Source organism: Dysidea avara, chromosome 5 (genome assembly GCF_963678975.1).
Source record: "Dysidea avara chromosome 5, odDysAvar1.4, whole genome shotgun sequence".
Taxonomy (NCBI): domain Eukaryota; kingdom Metazoa; phylum Porifera; class Demospongiae; order Dictyoceratida; family Dysideidae; genus Dysidea; species Dysidea avara.
This window is the reverse complement of record NC_089276.1, coordinates 2,357,407-2,376,727: the sequence shown is the minus strand read 5'-3', so window position 1 is coordinate 2,376,727 and position 19,321 is coordinate 2,357,407. Positions and strand designations below refer to the sequence as shown.

Sequence of the window (19,321 nt, the reverse complement as noted above, 5' to 3'; positions counted from 1 at the left end):
TAGCTATTGTCATTGTCAGCATGTAATGACCTTTTTTTTTGGTCTTCAACTTACAGCTTGGGTGAAGTTGTAATTCAGAATGGGAACCTTCTTTCCCCTGGGGCACCACTTTAACTCTTTTCCTAGGCCCCTTAATTTCTCTGGGCGGCCCTGGGTTTGAGGTGTAGCAGGGTTTAATTCTCAGGAAGCCTTTTACAAGAAGATCTAGATGGTAGTGGGCTTTGAGGTTAAAAAGCTAGAATGAAAGTTCTAATTTTGGTTAATTTCTGTTCTGATCATGCCACTTTACAATAAATGGAATGCAATCATATGGTACAGTAAACCCATAAACTTTTATACTCACATTTTGTCAAAAATAATAATTGTTTCAGATTAGTAAGGTTTTGTGGAGTATTGCGATACTGTAAACTACAAAAAATTAAGATTGGTGGATCAGCATGTGAATGAATAAATATTTGGTGAATTTACCACCCAGTCAATACTGAACAATATAAAGCGATGAAATAAAGTTTGGGACAGATTTCCTTGATTTGCTAAATTCATCATTTATGGTAGTAGCCATTATAAGATTAATGCAACAAACAGTATCAAACTATAGTGTCCGACTATATACAGTCATTGTAGTGCACGCTAGAGATATTTGATTAGATAGGTCAGTGAAACTGTGCTAATGTAATCCAGAAGAGACCAATGCATGAACAGATCAACACTATGGAAAAGTGAGAGAAGCATGACTATGGTTAGTTGTAACTTCTGAGTATCCATTGGAAACTAGATGCAATGACTTGAGTTAGATTGACATCCACAAGTAATACAATTATATCCGTTATATTAAACCAATAACTGCAGTTTAAACTGTCACACCATATATATTCAGACTCACAGTATTTACTACTTGTGACATGTTCTTACGAGTCAGCCTTCATTCCTTCAATTCATTCCCAGATTCAGTATTATGATCCCTAGAAGACTTGCCTTGGCTTTGTTGAGAAAAGAAATGTTCACCTCCGGTCCGTAGAGCTCACAACATTGCCGCTTTAGAAGACAAGGAACACACTGGTTTTGTCATGCTAGTCCTGTATAAAATAATTAAAATTTGGTGCAGCTACCTAAAATTGATGTGGGCAGTGATAAGAAACAAGGAATGCATTTAATAATGATGGCCTAATGTACAGTGGTAAAGAATATAAACTCTACTTTAGTTCAGCTGAATACATTAACTGTGTAAAGAAGGTAAAGAGATGATATAATGATGAGATCCACCTATCTGCATGGTAAAAGTGAAAACTCTAGTACAGTTATATGCATCAACTGCTTTTGACAGTGTGGGGTAGTGGAAATAAGTCCAAAATTCTGAACGTTTATAGCTAACACCAATAACTACTGCTATGCAAGTATATAAACCATATCAAAGTCACACAATACCTACACTTAAGCTGTAAAGTATCACTAACAAAAAATCAGTTAAGTACACAAGTGTTACACAGTTAATGTTAGAAGTACACACTATCATTGTTGGGTTGTATATGTTCCAGTGACCTGATAAGCTGGGTTATCTTGCATACTGACTGCAGTGTTGTAAGCATCATTTCCTCCTTCATTGTCAACAGTCTCATACACTGCTTCTTCTGATTTCTTACGTAATCTAGTAGCACTGACATTTCTGGATGACTTGTGCACTTCAATGTACCCTGTTTGTGTTTGTGAGACTATATATCTGTTGGTGATGAGAAATTAAGTAGAATCATACAATTGGTTATCTTTAAATGATGCAACTGTTGAACATTTATATGTACAAAAAATTAGGAATCTTAGGGATCATAGAAATACAAAAAGCCAGTGAAACAAGGAAGGTTGCCTTTACCTTACTAGTGGACTTATATAATATTTACAGGTGCATGTGGGTGACCTACCTTGTTTCACTACCTTTTATTTCTATGATCCCTAATTGAACTTGAATTTCCTAATTTTCATTGTAATTATTTGTTTGCATTTTTGGTAACACATTTAATAAGACTTGTGTCTTAACGTGTACCCCAACTACCCACCTATCAAATGTGACCAAGCCTGCAAAAAATAGGTCATGTGGGCACAAACTACACCCTGTTACATAGCAGGTCACATCTAGTATTGGAATACAATATCTACATTTGGTAATATATTATTTACAAAGTTCATTAAATGTTTAATAAGTGATGAAAATTGCATGGCCAATGATATAGTATGAGTCTTGAAGTAGGCAAATTTGTGTGTACATATGCCCTTTCAAGCCCAATCACAATTTCAGAAAAATGACTTGTGGCCATTACAGTTCGTTTTTAGTTATGTTCAGCCTGTTATACAGCATGACAAATGAAGTACAGAATGAGAAGTGTCTCTGCAATTAATCTAGTCACTACAGAAAATATGGACAGTTCCCATTACAAACACAGGAAACCATCATGCACTACTGTAAATTGAGACTTTGTGCAAGGGGTAGAGCCTAGGGGAGCAAATGCATCTTGTTCCCCCCTTAACTCATCAAAGCCATACTTGAACATTCAAAATATTGCATAGTTTAGTGATGTTTAACCAAAGCAACTCTCAAAGATGAGCATAAGGGTAGGCATTCCAGTATCCGAGATTTTTTAATAAAAAACTTCTCCGTATATTCCCCAATAGAACCCTGGCACAAAAATGACAACTCGTGTTTAACTTGGGATTGCTCCGTCATCTGAGCTCCAATGAGGATGAAAATCGCTGTGGGGTTTGTCCACACGCTGATCATCATGAAAATCTTAGTTTTATCGTGTGCGTTTCATATAAGTACGTTTTGTGTTGTTTTGTAATCTTTTCAAGCCTTGTAATATATGTAGAATACTTTAAAACTTTAAAAAAACGTACTGTCGGGTGGAAGGTAGTCACTGGTGCTTACTTTAAAGTGCGTAGTTACTTCACTAGGGTTAGCGATTTTCAGCTCCAGAGCAATTTTCTGATGGCTGAGTCATCAGCTCAAAAGTATGAACCACTTCAAAGTCGGCATAACAATGCCATAATTGAACCACAACTCCACCTTAGGTATTGTTGCATCATTGTGGCACCTCCACTTTAGTTGTTTACCTTTATAAGTTGTTAACTTGATGTTTTTACCAACTTGAGATAGCCACTTGCCTATATGGGTATACACCATTGTATTGAGAAGTGTGCAATAGGTGAAGCATATTTGCTCACCACAAAGTATACAAAGATCGCTGAGATCCAATAAGACCTGAAGTTACTCTCATTACATGTACAAACTTGCAGCTAGAAGCAACTGCAGTTTCAAGATAGTCCAGATTGCTAGATGGCTTCCTCATTCAATTGTGCCATTTTTCCCTTTAAAATGTATGGGGAGCCCTGGAGAAAAAATGTACCTTTTTTTAGTTTTTAAGCACTGTGCATGCCAAAGTAACTAATTCCAACCCAACAAACTATATATTTCTGAGATCGGCAATCAATACTCTATCTATTGAGCATATAAAAAGCCTGTTTTTCCAAAATTTAAAAATCGGGCTGGAATGCCTAATAAGGGGATGTGTCTGCTCTCCATCCTGATACCAAAGAAATATACTTCATACATGATCAAGATACTCAAAAAGAACACTCTAATAGAACAGTCATTGCGTGCAATTATAGACAATCCTCCAAGTGCTTCTCATTCATTTGAAAACAGGAGGATAAGTGTGCCTATGGCACAGTGCTGCAAAATTGCTATTATATTGAACACTTGGACAGTATTACTTTATGACCTAAAACATTTTAGAGTCATACTATAAACTACTGTAACATATTCCTACACTAAGCTAGTGTTTAAAGACCGTTTAGAAAGCATAAATCATTACTACAATTTAGATTATATGTCACAAAACTACTCTGCACAAAATTTTCAGTAATAAAATTTATGATATGCCTAGAGGTCTGCACCCACAGACCCCCTATTCATATATAGTTCAATCCCCCTTCTGAGCTACAGAAATGGGAGTACCTGAGTACAATTTCTTTGTTACAACTGGCTTACAATCACATCATTTCCCTTGGTGTTTACTGAGGTGTTGAATACTAATTATCCACAAGAAGCTAATTGCATTACTGTGGGTCCCATTGTGGTTCTAAACAAGGGGTAAGTAGAATTATAGGAAAATGTTAACCGGACGGAACAGAAAGTGGGAACTGGAACTACGTACAGAAAATGTCTGATAAAGGTCATCATGCAATAATACAGGCTGAATTTTACAGCACAATGTTCTTTGCAGCATTGCTTGGATCCTTTCACTGTGAAACACTCTAATAGAGTAGTCACCTGAAAATACTAATAGAGCATTCAAGAATGTTTTGTTAACTATCCCACTAGTGATTCACTTTTGCTGTCACCATTAATCATCTGGTTGGCTGAGATGAATGCCACATCTCAGCCAACCAGATGATTAATGGTGACAGCAAAAGTGCCAACAACAGACACGTATCATTTGGCTCCATTACAAGTTTGGGAAGGGCTGTAATGGACAGTGCATTTTTGTGGCTTCCATATAGAAAATGTATGGTGAAAATTTTAATTTAGTCAGACATTTGAACAAAAAGATTTTGAAACACTTTTAGCAGGTCAAGCAGTACTACAAATGAGCCAAGTTTTCCAAGATTATGTGTAAGTGCATTCATGAGTTACTAAAATTAATGTTTTTAAGGATCCAGCTCAACACATGCATACTATTTATTTATTTATTTAATTTATTTACTATAGCTAGTCTATATACCTAATTTATGACAGCTGTGGTCCATCAATTCACAGGACAGAAATGTGGGTCCCTGGTGGGATAGTTAACAAAACATTCTTGACTGCTCTATTAGAGTATTTTAATGTAGGTGACTGCTCTTTATAAGAGTATTTCATTGCTGCTCTCTATTAGAGTGCTTTGATTGTTTCAACAAAAGAATCTAAACAATGCTTCAAAGAAACATTGTCCAACCTATCCAACTTGTATACTGCATGATGACCTTTATCAGATATTTCTGTGGGTTGTTGACATCCTCACTTTCTGTTCCCACCCAGTTCCCATTTTCCTTGAATTCTACTTAGTGTCCTATTCAGTCAGGTGTCTTACCAAAAGTCATCTGGTACCTGGTTTTTTCATGAAGAAGAGACCTCCACACATCAAAGTAAACTGTACCTACCATTGTCCAAATTTATGGTGGATAGCTAGCTAACTGGACATTACATGGTATGTTTACAAAAATTTTCATTGTAAATTTAATTATAATTTATATATGCACATGCACACAACTGTGTAGTAAAGAATGAGCCATAATGAAATATGGTAAGTTAACTTACTGCAATTTCACAGTTTTTAATTTCCTCAGTAACACAATATTCCCTCCAACAGAAACAAATAGTCCAATAATTAACAAAACTATTACGATGGCAAGAGCAATGACCACTCCTGATCCACTATCATTACTGGAAGTAGTACTTTTTCCAGTACTAACTGCAAGAAAATCGATTACACACACACCACACACACACACACACACACACACACACACACACACACACACACACACACACACACACACACACACACACACACACACACAACACACTGCTTTAAAATATACTATTATATGTTTATATGTGTAATCAGATTTGCAAAAAAGTACCTTTACCACACATTTTACATGCCAGCAAACAAAATGATATGACATTTGATTCCTTATACTGATTAAGTTGTTCTTAACATCAAACTACAGCCAGACACTGTAGCTACTGTATATTCATGAAAATTTACAGACAATTATATGCCATGATTAAAGTTATGAAGCTTCAAAGTTAAAAAAAATAGATCAAATTTTTTGTGCGTGAAAAAGGTACCTTTTGCAAATCCTGTATTTTGACTATATTTAAATGGTTTATATAATTTGCAATTGTCAGTGTAGAACATAGTAAATGCAGACTGTAATTACTCCATTACAATGTGCTTCATTTAATTCTAAATAGTTGTTATGCTTGAACGCATCCAATGATATTGGGCATTTATTTTTGTTTATTTATTAATGCTTTACAGCACAAGTGCTGAAGGTCTGTAGGACACCAGGTCCTACAGCCTGCTCAAAGACTTTAGCTACATAAGGTGTGTTTGAAAAGTTGCAAAAAGGAGAAAACATCCATAACTGGACCTAGGCAGCCTCGAACCTGCAGCCATCCAATTTATGCTCGAACACTTACAGGGGTCTACCGGGTGGTCAGGATGTTTTTTTCTCCTTGTTGTTTTCATGTAATTATATCCATAGGAATTCTAGAGAGTAACTCATTATCTCTAAGTACCCCAAGTGGATACTGGTTTATTTGTTAATGTTTTACAGCACAAGTGCTGAAGCATACTATACAAAAAATCAAAACCAGCACTTCAAATGACTACCTACACAATAGCCTATTATTCAATATGCTAGCAACATTGCACAATTTTATTCATTCATTTAAACTAACCATATTGAAAATGTTACCCTATTAAACAAAACCATTCACTTATTATTAAAGACTATAGTATTAGTCTTTAATAATAAGTGAATGGGTTTGCTTAAAAGAGTAACAATTTCAACACCTATTCACATTATTTTGTCTGTGTTGGTCAGTTGACAGGTCAGTGAATTGGTAGATAGGTTAGTCACTCAAGTGAGTTAGTCAGTCAGTCAGCCAGTCAGTCAGTTGACATATCTTTGAGTTGATAGAAAAATCAGTTGACAAGTTATTCAGTGGATAGGTCATTGAGTTGGTAGGTCGGCTACTTGACAAGTTATTTGTTCAGTTGACAGGATAGTCAGTTTCAACAGTTAGTCAGTTGACAAGTTGAAAAGTTAGTCATTTTACAGGTCAACTGGTTGGAAAGACAGCCAGTTGGCAGGTCATTTGGTCAGTGTAAGAGATTAGCTGGTGGACACATGAAGTTGGTGGGACAGACTTTTAATAATAATCACAAACAGATTAGCTGATGATTGCTGGTTCCCTTGAAGGTGATAGTGTACTGGTATTGCAGGCTTTTTATTTAACTGATAGTTGTCCAACCAAAGTAGTGGTGAAAAGGGCAGTATGTCAAGCCATACAAATACTGAAGCTACACTAGTGTAACAAGCGTTTGACATGGCTTTACATAATTACTCAATGATCAGTGGTTGGGTAGTGAACACCAAGGCGTTTACCCTGTAGGCGTGACAAACCTTCAACCTTATTTTACGCAAATAATCGGTCATAACTCCGTGAATGTTCATCGGATTCCTACCAAAGTTGGTACGGAGATCCGCCGTAATGAGCCCTTTAAGTGTGCCAAATTTCAGCCAAATCCGAGCACGCATTCGTGTTTTATGGCGAATTTTGCGAAGTGTGCGAAATGAAGAAGATGAAGAAGAAAAAAACGAAGAAATTAAAACGAAATTTTGTTCGCTCGTATCTCGGAAATGGCTGGAGCGATGTTCTTCAAATTTGGTATGTAGACTACCTTAACTGGGTGGCACGTCTCCAGCAAATTTGGTTCCAATCGGATAAGGGATCACAGAGCTACATAGGTGTGAAAATTGCATTTTCTTTCTTCCTGTTAATATACTCACGGTGTGGCGCGCCGGCTTCTTGGGCCGCACGACACACTATTGTGCTTGATCATGTCAATATGCATCATGTATTTGCAGCACAATGCTTCTTAGTAGCATTTGAAAACTCTAATAGAGCAATCATTTGCATTGAAATACTCTAATAGAGCAGTCAAGAATGTTTGCTTACTATCTCACCAGGGACCCACATTGAAAGCCTATAAATTGATAGAATACATACAAACTAGCTAACTCATTAACATTAAAAGTTAGGTACTCCCTTTAACCAAAACATTTTGAAGATTTAACTATTAAAACATGAAGAGTATTCTATTTCCTAGTTAATTGATAGTGCCCATTACAAGCTTTGTAAACTGGTTTTGCTGCTACGAAAAGTGATCTACGATGAGATATACGACCCTAGCTGAAGTGGCTCCCCTGCATGACTATTTATATTGTCCTTCATGTCTTTACTGAAGCCACCTCAGCTAGACAGATACTGCAGCTATTACATACCCCATGGTGTCTCCATCAAGTGACTTTTCCCGTTAACTTTCTCTAACTGCACTAATAATTATACCCCACAAGTGATTATATCAATCACACACCTCACAAATCATTTAAATTAACATCAGCCACTTTTTAGGGGTGTTAGGTCCAGACCAAATCATTCATGAATCTTATCAGTGAAGAAGTCCCCCATTTTATAGCTTGAACAGAATCCTGGTTGAGCATTTCAGTTTTTTTAAATGAAATATCTTTCCTAGTAACTACATGTATCAAGCATTTTTGCAATGACAGCAGATAGATATGGAGGTGTATTTTTGCCTGCCTTAGCATATTTGATTGTAATCAGATTGTTGTTTTCACACCACGTGAAGCAATTGCTTGAAAAGCTAGTTGTGTTGACAGCATACAGATCGCCTAATAGTGAAAGAAAATACACATAAAAAATCTACACCAGTTCCGATAATAATTGTTGTAATCTGGAGTTATACAAAATCAAAAAGAAAAGATCAATGTGGGACATCTTCATTAGATATGGATGAGTATGTCTTCATAAAGCTATATTTTCATTCAGTCTGTTTTTATAGATAATCGATTCATACCATGCAACTATCACACTGAGGGTCCTCCATTTCCTCATATCTCACCAATTAATGCGTAATGCAACTGAAGGTGTACTTCAACTCTTTTACCAAAGTAAACTCCCTTACATAATTATGTTAGACCAACACTAGAGTATGCCTCTCCCCACATATTTAATCAGAAAAGTTCAGGGAAAAGCACTTTTTAGCTCTTTCACCACCATAAACACTAGTGTGACAAGCTTACCTGAATGGTCAATGGAAGGGGAAATAATATGCTAAGGCCACTACCATAATTCACTTTATTTTCGTGATAAAAATTTTCGTGTAAAAATATTTTCGTATGATTTACGTAAATGACTGCTCTATTAGAGTAGTTTGATCTTGTATAAAAATTTTCGTGCAAGAAATTTTCGTACAAATTTGCAAAATGTTTCAATAGTTCTTCAACTATCATCCACCATTCCATGTGGTCATCGACAACTGTTGTATTATGGTGACTAGTGTATTAGAGTATCTTGAGTTAGCTTCTTGCCAACCAAGTGGCATTGTCACTATTCCTTATTTTCACTATGCTATCAATGTTACATGGACATGTAAAGTTAGACTAAAGGGTGAGGTCATCGTGGTTGAGTAAATACATTGTTATAAAAGGTGTGGTCTCCATGCAGGTCTAGATCGTTAATGGAACCTGTTGAAGTTACAGGGGTGTATTTGATGTCAAATGGAATAATACTATTCACTATTTTCATCACAAAAGATGCTTCTAGGATGGCTTCTAAGGGAGACATTTTGGGTGACATCCATCACTTTAAGGGTGACTTCTTCTTAAAAAGTACTACTGTACTGTTTAATGTGTTAATATTGAACCTACACTGTAAAAAGTTAGTTGTGAATTTCACTACTAATTTCTGCCACAATACTCACTATTTTTGTGTAGTGATGTTCACTACTTTTGTAGTGACCTTCACATTATATTTGTAGTGACCTTCACTACTCTTTTGTAGTGAGGGTCACTACAAAATCAGTAGTGAAAGTCACTACACAAAAATAGTGAGTATTGTGGCAGACATTAGTAGTGACGTTCACTACATTTAGTAGTGACCTTCACTAGTTTGTTTTTACTGTGTACAGTCTGTTTTATCATGGCTTGTGATATCGACAGAAGAAGCTAACAACTACCTAAAAGTATATGCTTTGTGAAGTACTGTTAGATAAAGGAATAGTGACTTTAAATATTATTTATATTTTTCTACAGTATGTTATTTCATAATGTATTGATGAAAATACCGCGATTCACTTTATTTTCGTGCAAAAATTTTTCGTGATAAAAATTTTCATGTAAAAATATTTTCGTATGATTTATGTGAATGACTGCTCTATTAGAGTAGTTCAATCTTGTATAAAAATTTTCGTGCAAGAAATTTTCGTACAAATTTTGCATACGAAAATTATTTTACAATTGAACATGTTCTCTATTAGTTTTTTACAATGCTACAATACATTAGGTATATTACAAGCAGTTTGTAGAAACCTTATATTGATGGAACAAATTGATAGTGTAGCATAAGGATAGAATGAGTGTTTTTGTCAGCTAGTTTCAAAGCATGGAAGTGTACTTAATTTGCACAGCAATGTACAGTACTTTAATTGGATTATCACACATGTTCATACTGTATATGTATGTGAGCATAACCTATCACAGTGTATTGTGTAATAACTATGTTCATATAATAATTAATTATGCAGATTCAACTGCACATCCACAGCCATTAAACAAACAACTACCACATACATACAAGTTTTCAAGGAACGTAATGTTCGTGGATCAACCGATTTCAGTATTTTTTATTGAGAATCTTATTTTTTCACTGAGGTTACTTACATGCATTATGTCCCTTGAAAATTTGTCCATATATGGTATGTGCTTGCATCTGTCACCCTTTCTGAACCTTTCACTTTAGGAAATCATTTTAGTGCATTCAGGGCTCATTCCAGTTTGGGGAGGGGTGAAGGGCATATTTTGGAATGTAGGGAAGGAGGGGTGTTTGATTTTAGTGACGCTATAAGATTATGAGAGAAGATCACTAAGAGTGTGTTTGAGATGCAAAGCATTAGACTGCTAGGGAGTCTGGGCACATGTCCCCCCAGAAACATTGGAAAAATTAGGTGTGAAGATACATTAATTTGGAATTTTACTATTACCATTTGATGATGCAATATTAGGAAAGATCATCAAAATTAAATACAGCTGTAAGTATCAAGGCTTTAGGTATAAACCTAGGGAGGCAATAGCTAACTCAGGGGGGTTTGGGAAAGGAGGGGGCAGTGCCACTTTAAGTTAACTTGGTTGTACCAACTTAGATTTGCAATGAAGAAACATATCCTTATAAATGACCTGTTATCTCTAAACGTAGCTTCCCTAAGTATCTCACAAAATATTGTTGTGTGGCTTATTAGGCTTAGAATTAACATATCTATTCTGCACACAATATCACTACCATTCCATCTCCCTTCACTATCATTAGACAGATGTTTAACATCATGGGGTGAGCCTGAGGTAGTTTAATTTGTGTGTGTGATTTACTGATTTTATATGGGTATAGCCAGTTGTATAATGTTGATGTGTTTTGGTATAATTTTGTAGGTGGTGATCTGAATTGTGTGAAGAAGGATAATTTGATATGTGGTAGTGGAAAAATGTGTGTAGCTATTTAATACTAAGTGGTAACTGAAAGCAAGAATAGAAAGTTGGGAAGTAATTTAAATGAATTTTGGAAGTATGTAGTGTAGAAATTGTGCCAAGAAGGATAATTTGAAATGTAGACCTAGTAGTTAAATGGCAGTGGAAAGTGTGTGTTACTGAGAGGAAAGTGAAAGCAATAATTCAAAGTTGGGAGGTCATTTACAAGGATTTTGGGAAGCATGTAGTAGTGTTGCACCGATATCCAAATTAGCCGATTATTCCAATAACCGATATTAAGCAACAGAATTAGCCGATACCGATAACCGATCCGATATACACTAATAACACTAACACTCATCCTCATCATTATTAAATGGCTCATGTTAGTGACATAACCATTGATATACAGCTCATTCTAGGCTAAAATGTAAAGTTAGATGTATACCACAAGTAAAAGTTACTCATGGTAAACAGGTTTTAAGTACATTGTACTACTGCTATACAGTTGAGACAAGTGGCTGGTTCTACATAGAAACCTAAAAACCTCAGTTTATCATGATTGTTGGGCATGGCCTAAACCCTGACAGTTTATTATGGGCATGGCCTGTAGTCACCACCAAATAACACATAACTTACTTAAAATGCCAAATAACTTATGTCTAGCCTCCCCCACATCATTATACTACACAGCACAGTGGAGATTAACATCGGCCTTGATTTAATCAAAACCGATTAATCGGCTAGTAGCCAATACCGATTATTGAACCGATTATCGGTGCAACACTAGCATGTAGTGTGTATAGATGCTTGATACTAACATTGAGTGTAGTGTTTTAATGCTGATTCTTTAGTGTAAACAGATTTATAGAAGTAAATAAATATATTCATATTATACATATATATTATAATCTATATAGTGAGTACATAACATAGGTAACATTTATTAGCTGACAGATAATTGGTACGGGTAGTTATTTCATTGAAGTAAATGATATTGCTCTCATAGAAATGGAACTGAGGGTGACCGTGTCATAGTATGTGAGATCATAGGAGTTAATGGTGTGTTCTTATGTGATAGAGATGGTGTTGTATTGTGTGTTAACAAGGGTGATGGTGTTCGATTGTGTAACATTATATGGAGAGATGGTGTGCTGTTACTTGATACTATAGATGGAGTTGATGTTATGCTATGTGACATTTTAGGAGATGATGTTGTAGTATATTACATTATAGGGGGAGATGGCGTTGTATCATGTAGCATTAGCTTCTTTCCTTCCACTGCTATACTATGGAATAACTTGCAACCAGAGACTGTTGAAGCTTCATCTATCACCGTGTTTAACAACCTTCTTATAAATGAACTGTAAAATTGTAATTAGTTAGCTGTATATAATTTTGATTTGTATATTGCATTTATACTCGCTGTGCGAGGTCTTGCAATGATAATAATAATAAGTTATAGTTATATCCCGGTACGAGGGTGATATCATTGTTATTACATGAGTCCGAGGCGGAGCCAAGGACGAGTGTAATAACAATGATATCATCCGAGTATACGGGATATAACTATTTTATATCCCAGTGCATGGAAGTTTACGGATAGTAAATTAAGTTCCGGTTTGAGTTCCTGTCACTGTGCTCAAGGTTTTTGTCCGAATTGTGTGGAGATTCTACTTCGTAGCTACAAGAGAGACCTTACATACTGCCTACAAATTGTAGCAAAGGGCAGCATTATGAAGCAGTGGTTCCAGGTACGATTCGCCTTCGTAAGAAGTTAGTATGGTGGTGTCGTGTTTTGTGCAAGAGAAAAATAAGACCAACAAGTGGCTACCATAGTCTGAGATAGAACGATGAAGCTAGAGGAAGTTATTTCTTCACCATAGTGACCGTTGGGAGTGATTGCTGGAGCGAAAATCGTCACAGACTATTCTTGACATTTGTTAAACTATCGTATTGGTAATTTGTAGTGTTATTGTGTAAAGTATTAATGCAGCTATCAATGTTAAGCCCCACTACCCCCCTCTCGGGCTTACTAAGGGATTAGTGGGGGATTTTTGCCGATTTCATCAGAAATTTTGCCCCACTAGTGGGGCATTTGACTATTCGAAAATTTAGGCGTTTGCTTTAGCTTGCGAGCTATAAGAATTGATCTGTTTCCTAAAGTTTATTCCAGCGATACTACATGGAGATTTGACCACTAGTTGTTCCCCAGTAGGTGGAGAATTTGATTTTTCAAAAAGTCAAATCCCCACCATTTCCTCCACTACGCCCGGGAGGGGGGAGGTGGGGGATAACATTGATAGGTGCATAACAGTTTTCTTGTAAGATTTAGCTAGTTTAAGTGTTGTATTGGTGTGTTTTGTATCAATATTTCCTTATTTGGCTTTGTTCCATTGGTAAACAATGCCATTCGCAGTTATTATGATGTCACAAATGAGACTGAGTGGCTCCGCAACAGAGTGATAAGTTAGTTATCACTGGGTGATAACTAATATATCGTACAGTAGCAGCGCTGCTCTGTCTAGCTGTATGGTAGTTATAACCCAGCGCGGCGCTTTGATACTCCCACGCAGTGGGATTTAATAATAATTATACGTGTTGTACAGTATGACGTTGTAGGATTGATGGTTGATTGTTAGTGGTAGGTGTTGACTGTAATGTAACGGTTTGTGATGTACATGAGCTTTCTTGCTGTAAAATGTGTAAACGTTGATCTTCAGAAAGTTGTTCTTGTAAAGATGTACTGGTAGAAATGTTGTGTAAACATAGATACCTGTCTGTACTTGCTTGAAGGATGGCATCTCTTTGTTTGACAGTGATTTCAGTCCGTTTAGTTCTGTCCTTTTCTCTTCTCTTAGCTAATCTAGATTTTCTTTGCTGTGGTGATTCTCTTATTCTTCTATATCTGTCACGCTCATTTCTTCTTCTAAGCTGGTCTTCTCTGTTCATGATTACTCTGTGTGCTATGAAACGACACCAATCATTTGTTGTGTTACCAATGACATATGTACCTTATATGGATGATCAGTAATGACGTACGTACCTTATATGGACGATCAGTAAACGACACCGATTGTAATCAATGACATACGTACCTTATATGGATGTGTTATCAATGACGTACGTACCTTATATGGATGATCAGTAAACGACACCGATTATTATTTTGTGTTATCAATGACGTACGTACCTTATATGGATGATTAGTAAATGACACCGATTATTCTCTGTGTTATCAACGACGTATGTGTAAGTTTTCCGATTTTTGTCGTAGTTTTTTATGCATGAATCATGCTATGAAAGTCCTGCTAGTGTGGGGCTCGCTCAGGCTCGCCCCAACAAGTCCTCACACCATCACATTCCTGTACTTGATAGCCAGTGTCACAAGTAGCAGTACAAGTTTCTCCAACAGTAAGAACGCCATCATCTCCACGTGAACAACTGATCATTCTATTTTCAGGAGCAGTGAGGGAATCACAGGGAACTAAAGGAAGTATATGCTGCACTGTATGATAAATAATTATACACATACATTTTTCAGTATAAATAAATAATTTGGTTGGTTTTTTCATGCAAGTTGCTGAATGTAGATATTCCAGTAATGGGATGTGGAAGAGTGTCATTCATGCCCACATGCTTTGGGATTTTATGCCCCTCAACTTTTCCCAGAATAACATTCTTCATGTTCGGTGTATGTTTAAAACTGCACTGCATAATCAAGACACATGATAGTATGTTGAGTGGCCCAAGAAGCCAGCATGCTGCACCGTGGGTACAGATTGACAGGAAGAAAGAAAATGTGATTTTTACTCATATGTAGCTCTGTGATCTTTTACCTGATTGCAACAAAATTCACAGTAGAAAAGCTCACCTGGGGGTAGGTAGCTAACATGCTAAATTTGAAGAAAATCACCCCAGCAATTTTCAAGATATCGATACAAGTGACCAAAGTTTTGGGGGTTTTCTCTCCTCATCATTTCCTCCTTTTCTTTTTCTTTTCGCACACTTTGCAAAAATTGCTATAAAACACAAACACATTATCTGTTTGTACAGAAATTTGACACACAAAAAGCAGGAGTGGATCCAGGGGGTTTCTGAGGTTTCCAGAAACTGGTCAAGCATATTCAGACTATCAAAAAGTTCAAATTGAAATACTCTAATAGAGCAGTCCACTATACCCTAATAAGACCTGCCATTTCCTGGGGTGTACCCCAGACCGTACCCCAGACCCCCAGAATGGCATCCATGTCTGTTGCATACTTCAAATTGTGACACTATACCAGCAGAAGCAAGCATAAGCAGCCTATATCAATCAGTTCATATCATAATTAAGTATGTTTAAAATGTGACTGAATTTTGGACCAAATCGCATAATAGAAGTTTTGAGATAAATGGTTTTAAAGAATACAAGTCAGCATAACTCACCAAGGATAGTAAGCATGCGTATGAAACTTAGCAGTAGAAGTACTTGTAATTGCTTGTATAGTTTCCCACCAAATAAGATAAAAAATCTGAGCAGTTGGATGAGCAAAGTAGTATCACGAGTGCTCACAAAGGGGTGGAGGGTGGGAGTGGGCAATAGATAGACTTCAAAATGGAAGCAGACCACAATTGAAGTCCAAACATGAGATTACAGGGCTGTGCTGACTTCTTAGTGGCTGATATGAAGCAAAATAAACAGAAAAATTGTTTGGCCGACGTTATCAGGTCATCCACCAGTAAACCACTAAGCCAGGCCCTTCACAATTAAGACCTGAAACCACCATTTGTGCTCTCCACACCACCCAGAAAAGATGTCGCCTGTTAAAACCAGCCTTGAGTAGTTTGAGTAGTTCTGAGGATCAAAACTATGTACAGTAGTACGATGGTGTAGCTATCCACTAGTTGTGTTAGTTTGATTTTGCACAGATGTGCAATTTGGAATGGTTTTGTAAAATCTGGCCACAAATGTTTTGTAATGAAATTGTTACCAGATTCAATCTCAGAATACATAATTGTAACCCAGTCTGGGAAAACCAGTCTTATCACCTATTTATGTGACCCAGTCTGGGAATACCAGTCTTATCACCTATTTATGTGATCCAGTCTGGGAAAACTGGTCTTATCGCCTATTTAAAAGTACTGGTTTTAGGTATTTAGTGTGTTGTAACTCGCTAATGGTTGAAGCTATGTGTACCTAATTTTCACACGTTTTACACTAATTCCTTACCTTTCAGAGCACTCACTGTGCAAATTGAAAAGGAAGGCATAGGGATGAATTAGGCCAAGTTGTGGACCATCACGTCTCAAAACTGGCTAAAATGAAAGCACATTTACAGCACAGGTCTTCCACAGTGCTGTACAGCCATCCCAAGGCTGGACAGAGCTCCATTAAGGCCCCACACCACTCATACGATTGCCACTGTGCTTGGGAAAAGCAGCCAGCAAAAGCAGACCACTCAAGTCTTGGTAATGAAATTTGATACTTTATTCATATAGCTTTGTGTTAATGGTGAAAAATAAAATCTGCTGACATTGGTGACAGTGAAAGGTGTCAATTTGGCGGTAGCATGTGATGACTTCCCTTCATAACAGAAAATCGTCTGTATTTTTCATAGTGCCTACTTTGATTGTGGAGGTGCTTTTTGAACAGTTCTTGATTTGTACTGCTGTGTGATGGGTTGAACATAGCTGACAACAAAGCGTTATGAATAATTGACTTTTCAGACAAAAACTGGGGCGCACGGCACCATTTCTTTCTTTTGATGTGGATTACAGAGGTGCTTTTCGAACAGTTCTTGATTGGTAATGCTGTGTAACAGGTTGAACATAGCTGACAATGAAGCATAATGGATACTTCACTTTTCAGACGATAATTGATATGGCTGGGGCGCCATTTTAGTCTTTTGATGCAGTGTGCATGGGTTCACCAGTCACAATAAAATTATTATTTGCAAAACAAGTTAACAAGCAAGTTCACACAAAAAAAGGAATTTGTAGGGACCATAGCACATTGATAAAAAGTACTGAAACAAGATGGAGTAGTGCACAATATTAAATCACAGTAAAACAATGAGAAGTGTTATATCACTACTGTGCATTTCCATCATGGCATCTTGAGCACAGTAGGGTTATAACACTTCTTATTGTTTTACAGTGATTTAATATCATGCACTACTCCAGCTTGTTTCAGTAATTTTTATCGATGTGCTATGGTCCCTACTCTAATTGAAAAATTCCAAATATTTTTGTGTACTTGTTGTAGATACTCCTATTTAATATTGGCCATGCAGAGTAATTCCACAGGGTATCCATTCACAGGTGCAAATTCCACAAGTTAAACTGTAGGGTAAGCTACAGCATACTTGGTTTTTGCTAAATATATGTATACATAATGTCAGTAATCCACATGTAATTATGCTGCAGGAATCAAGTTGTTCTTGCATGAACTCTCTTGGAACCAGATAAAAGCCACACAAACATGCATAGTAGCAGATATGAATAAGGCAGGCATGTATTGTTTACATTACACTATATTACTTATTCACATGTAGGCATAAAATATTTTAGTGCACACACATAACACTATAACACACGCAAATCACACACATTACCTGTGATAGGATCAGATGTTACAGGAAGATTTGGTGTACCTGTAATCACTCCGACCACAGCACTGTACTGTCTGCCACTCGTCAAGTTTCCAAATACAGCAAAACTGATAGAAGTCAAAATTGCATCAGGTGATTGTCTCTTCCTAGAAGAAGATGACAGTGTAAGTGATACTCTGTATAGAGGAAATCCTTGAGCTTCAAAAAGTGTCAACGGAGTCCAAGTCACATTGACCGAAGTAGGAGACAGGGGTTTGAAGTCCACATTTTCAGGTGCCTTAGATGCAGTGAGTTCTTGACTAAAAAATGGCTCAAATTTATTCTCCATTCCTCTACCGGCAATGGTAAATGCCACCACTCTGGCTTGATAAGGTGTACCAGGCTCTGTAGTGGATCAAACAACTACATAAACCATCATATTTCAAGTCAACGTCCTTACCAAGATTCTCAATCAGGAAACTTTCAACACTCCCATTCAACCTTTCACTCATCATAGGAGCTGTGGCACTTTCATACACAGAATACATCACTTCATATCCAGTGATAATCCCGTTTGGTGTAACAGGTGAATCCCACATGACATTCACTGCAGTATTCGATGTGCTGCTGGTGGTATATACTACTATTCCAGGTGCTATATAAAAATATCAAAGATGAATGTACAGACATAATCGTCGTGGAATATTATTTACACCTAAGCTTTATTGAATGTTAAAACAATAACTACACAGAAACTACAGCAACCAAAACCAAATGTATACAGTGATGCTTTTTTTGGTTCATAGTTCAACAAATTAGTGGCAAGGATGGTACATATGTGTTGGTACTAAGAAAACTCTTTTTATATGTGTAACTATCACGTATTCAAAAACACAGTGTGGCACTCTTATTACAATTATAATAGCAAAAGCAATGTACAAAACAATTGCACGTCCTTATATACTGCATTACAGGAAGTGTTGTATTACAGTACATTACAGGAAATGTGGTATAAGATTACATCATAACAATTACATCACAAAGTGTATGCATTTAGAGTTAGTCTATATATATATATATTACATTCGCTCCTCCTAGTACAAGCTCGTCCCTAAGCTAAGGTCGATAAAATTCTGGTGGTTGTCTTACACGAGATGGGTATCGTGGCTGATAACTGTCCTGAACAATAATGTGTTCGACTGCTGGTGGCTCCCAGGTTTGCTGTAATGGTTGTTCATGTCTACTGCTGTCAGTGGCACTGTTATCATTAATTGGTTGTACTCTAGGTCTTAGTCGGTTAATGTGAACAGTCTTAGTTCTTCTTCCGTCACTTATTGTGTACGTGATTGGGCTCTGGGCTGATTGTATTACCCACCCTCCTTCCCACT

General features: G+C 36.8%; 1 protein-coding gene across 1 annotated transcript; it reads right to left on the bottom strand.

Annotated features, from left to right (window-relative positions):
* Positions 1-1,362: 1,362 nt before the first annotated feature.
* LOC136255586 (fibronectin-like) lies at positions 1,363-18,584 on the bottom strand. Its single transcript, XM_066048388.1, has 4 exons — positions 18,394-18,584; positions 17,958-18,338; positions 5,345-5,498; positions 1,363-1,717 (listed from the first exon to the last, which is right to left on the bottom strand). The coding sequence occupies exons 1-4, from the start codon at positions 18,530-18,532 to the stop codon at positions 1,510-1,512; spliced, it is 882 nt and encodes a 293-aa protein (XP_065904460.1). The 5' UTR covers positions 18,533-18,584; the 3' UTR covers positions 1,363-1,509.
* Between the last annotated feature and the right edge of the window lie 737 nt (positions 18,585-19,321).

Bases quoted from the DNA above. Each gene is read 5' to 3' on its own strand.
- LOC136255586 (XM_066048388.1), bottom strand. From the start codon at position 18,532: ATGTGGGATTCACCTGTTACACCAAACGGGATTATCACTGGATATGAA. The intron at 18,339-18,393 runs GTAAGGACGTTG...GATCCACTACAG, and splicing joins TTTCCTGATTGAGAATCTTG to AGCCTGGTACACCTTATCAA. The intron at 1,718-5,344 runs GTAAGTTAACTT...CATCACCAACAG, and splicing joins TTAAAAACTGTGAAATTGCA to ATATATAGTCTCACAAACAC.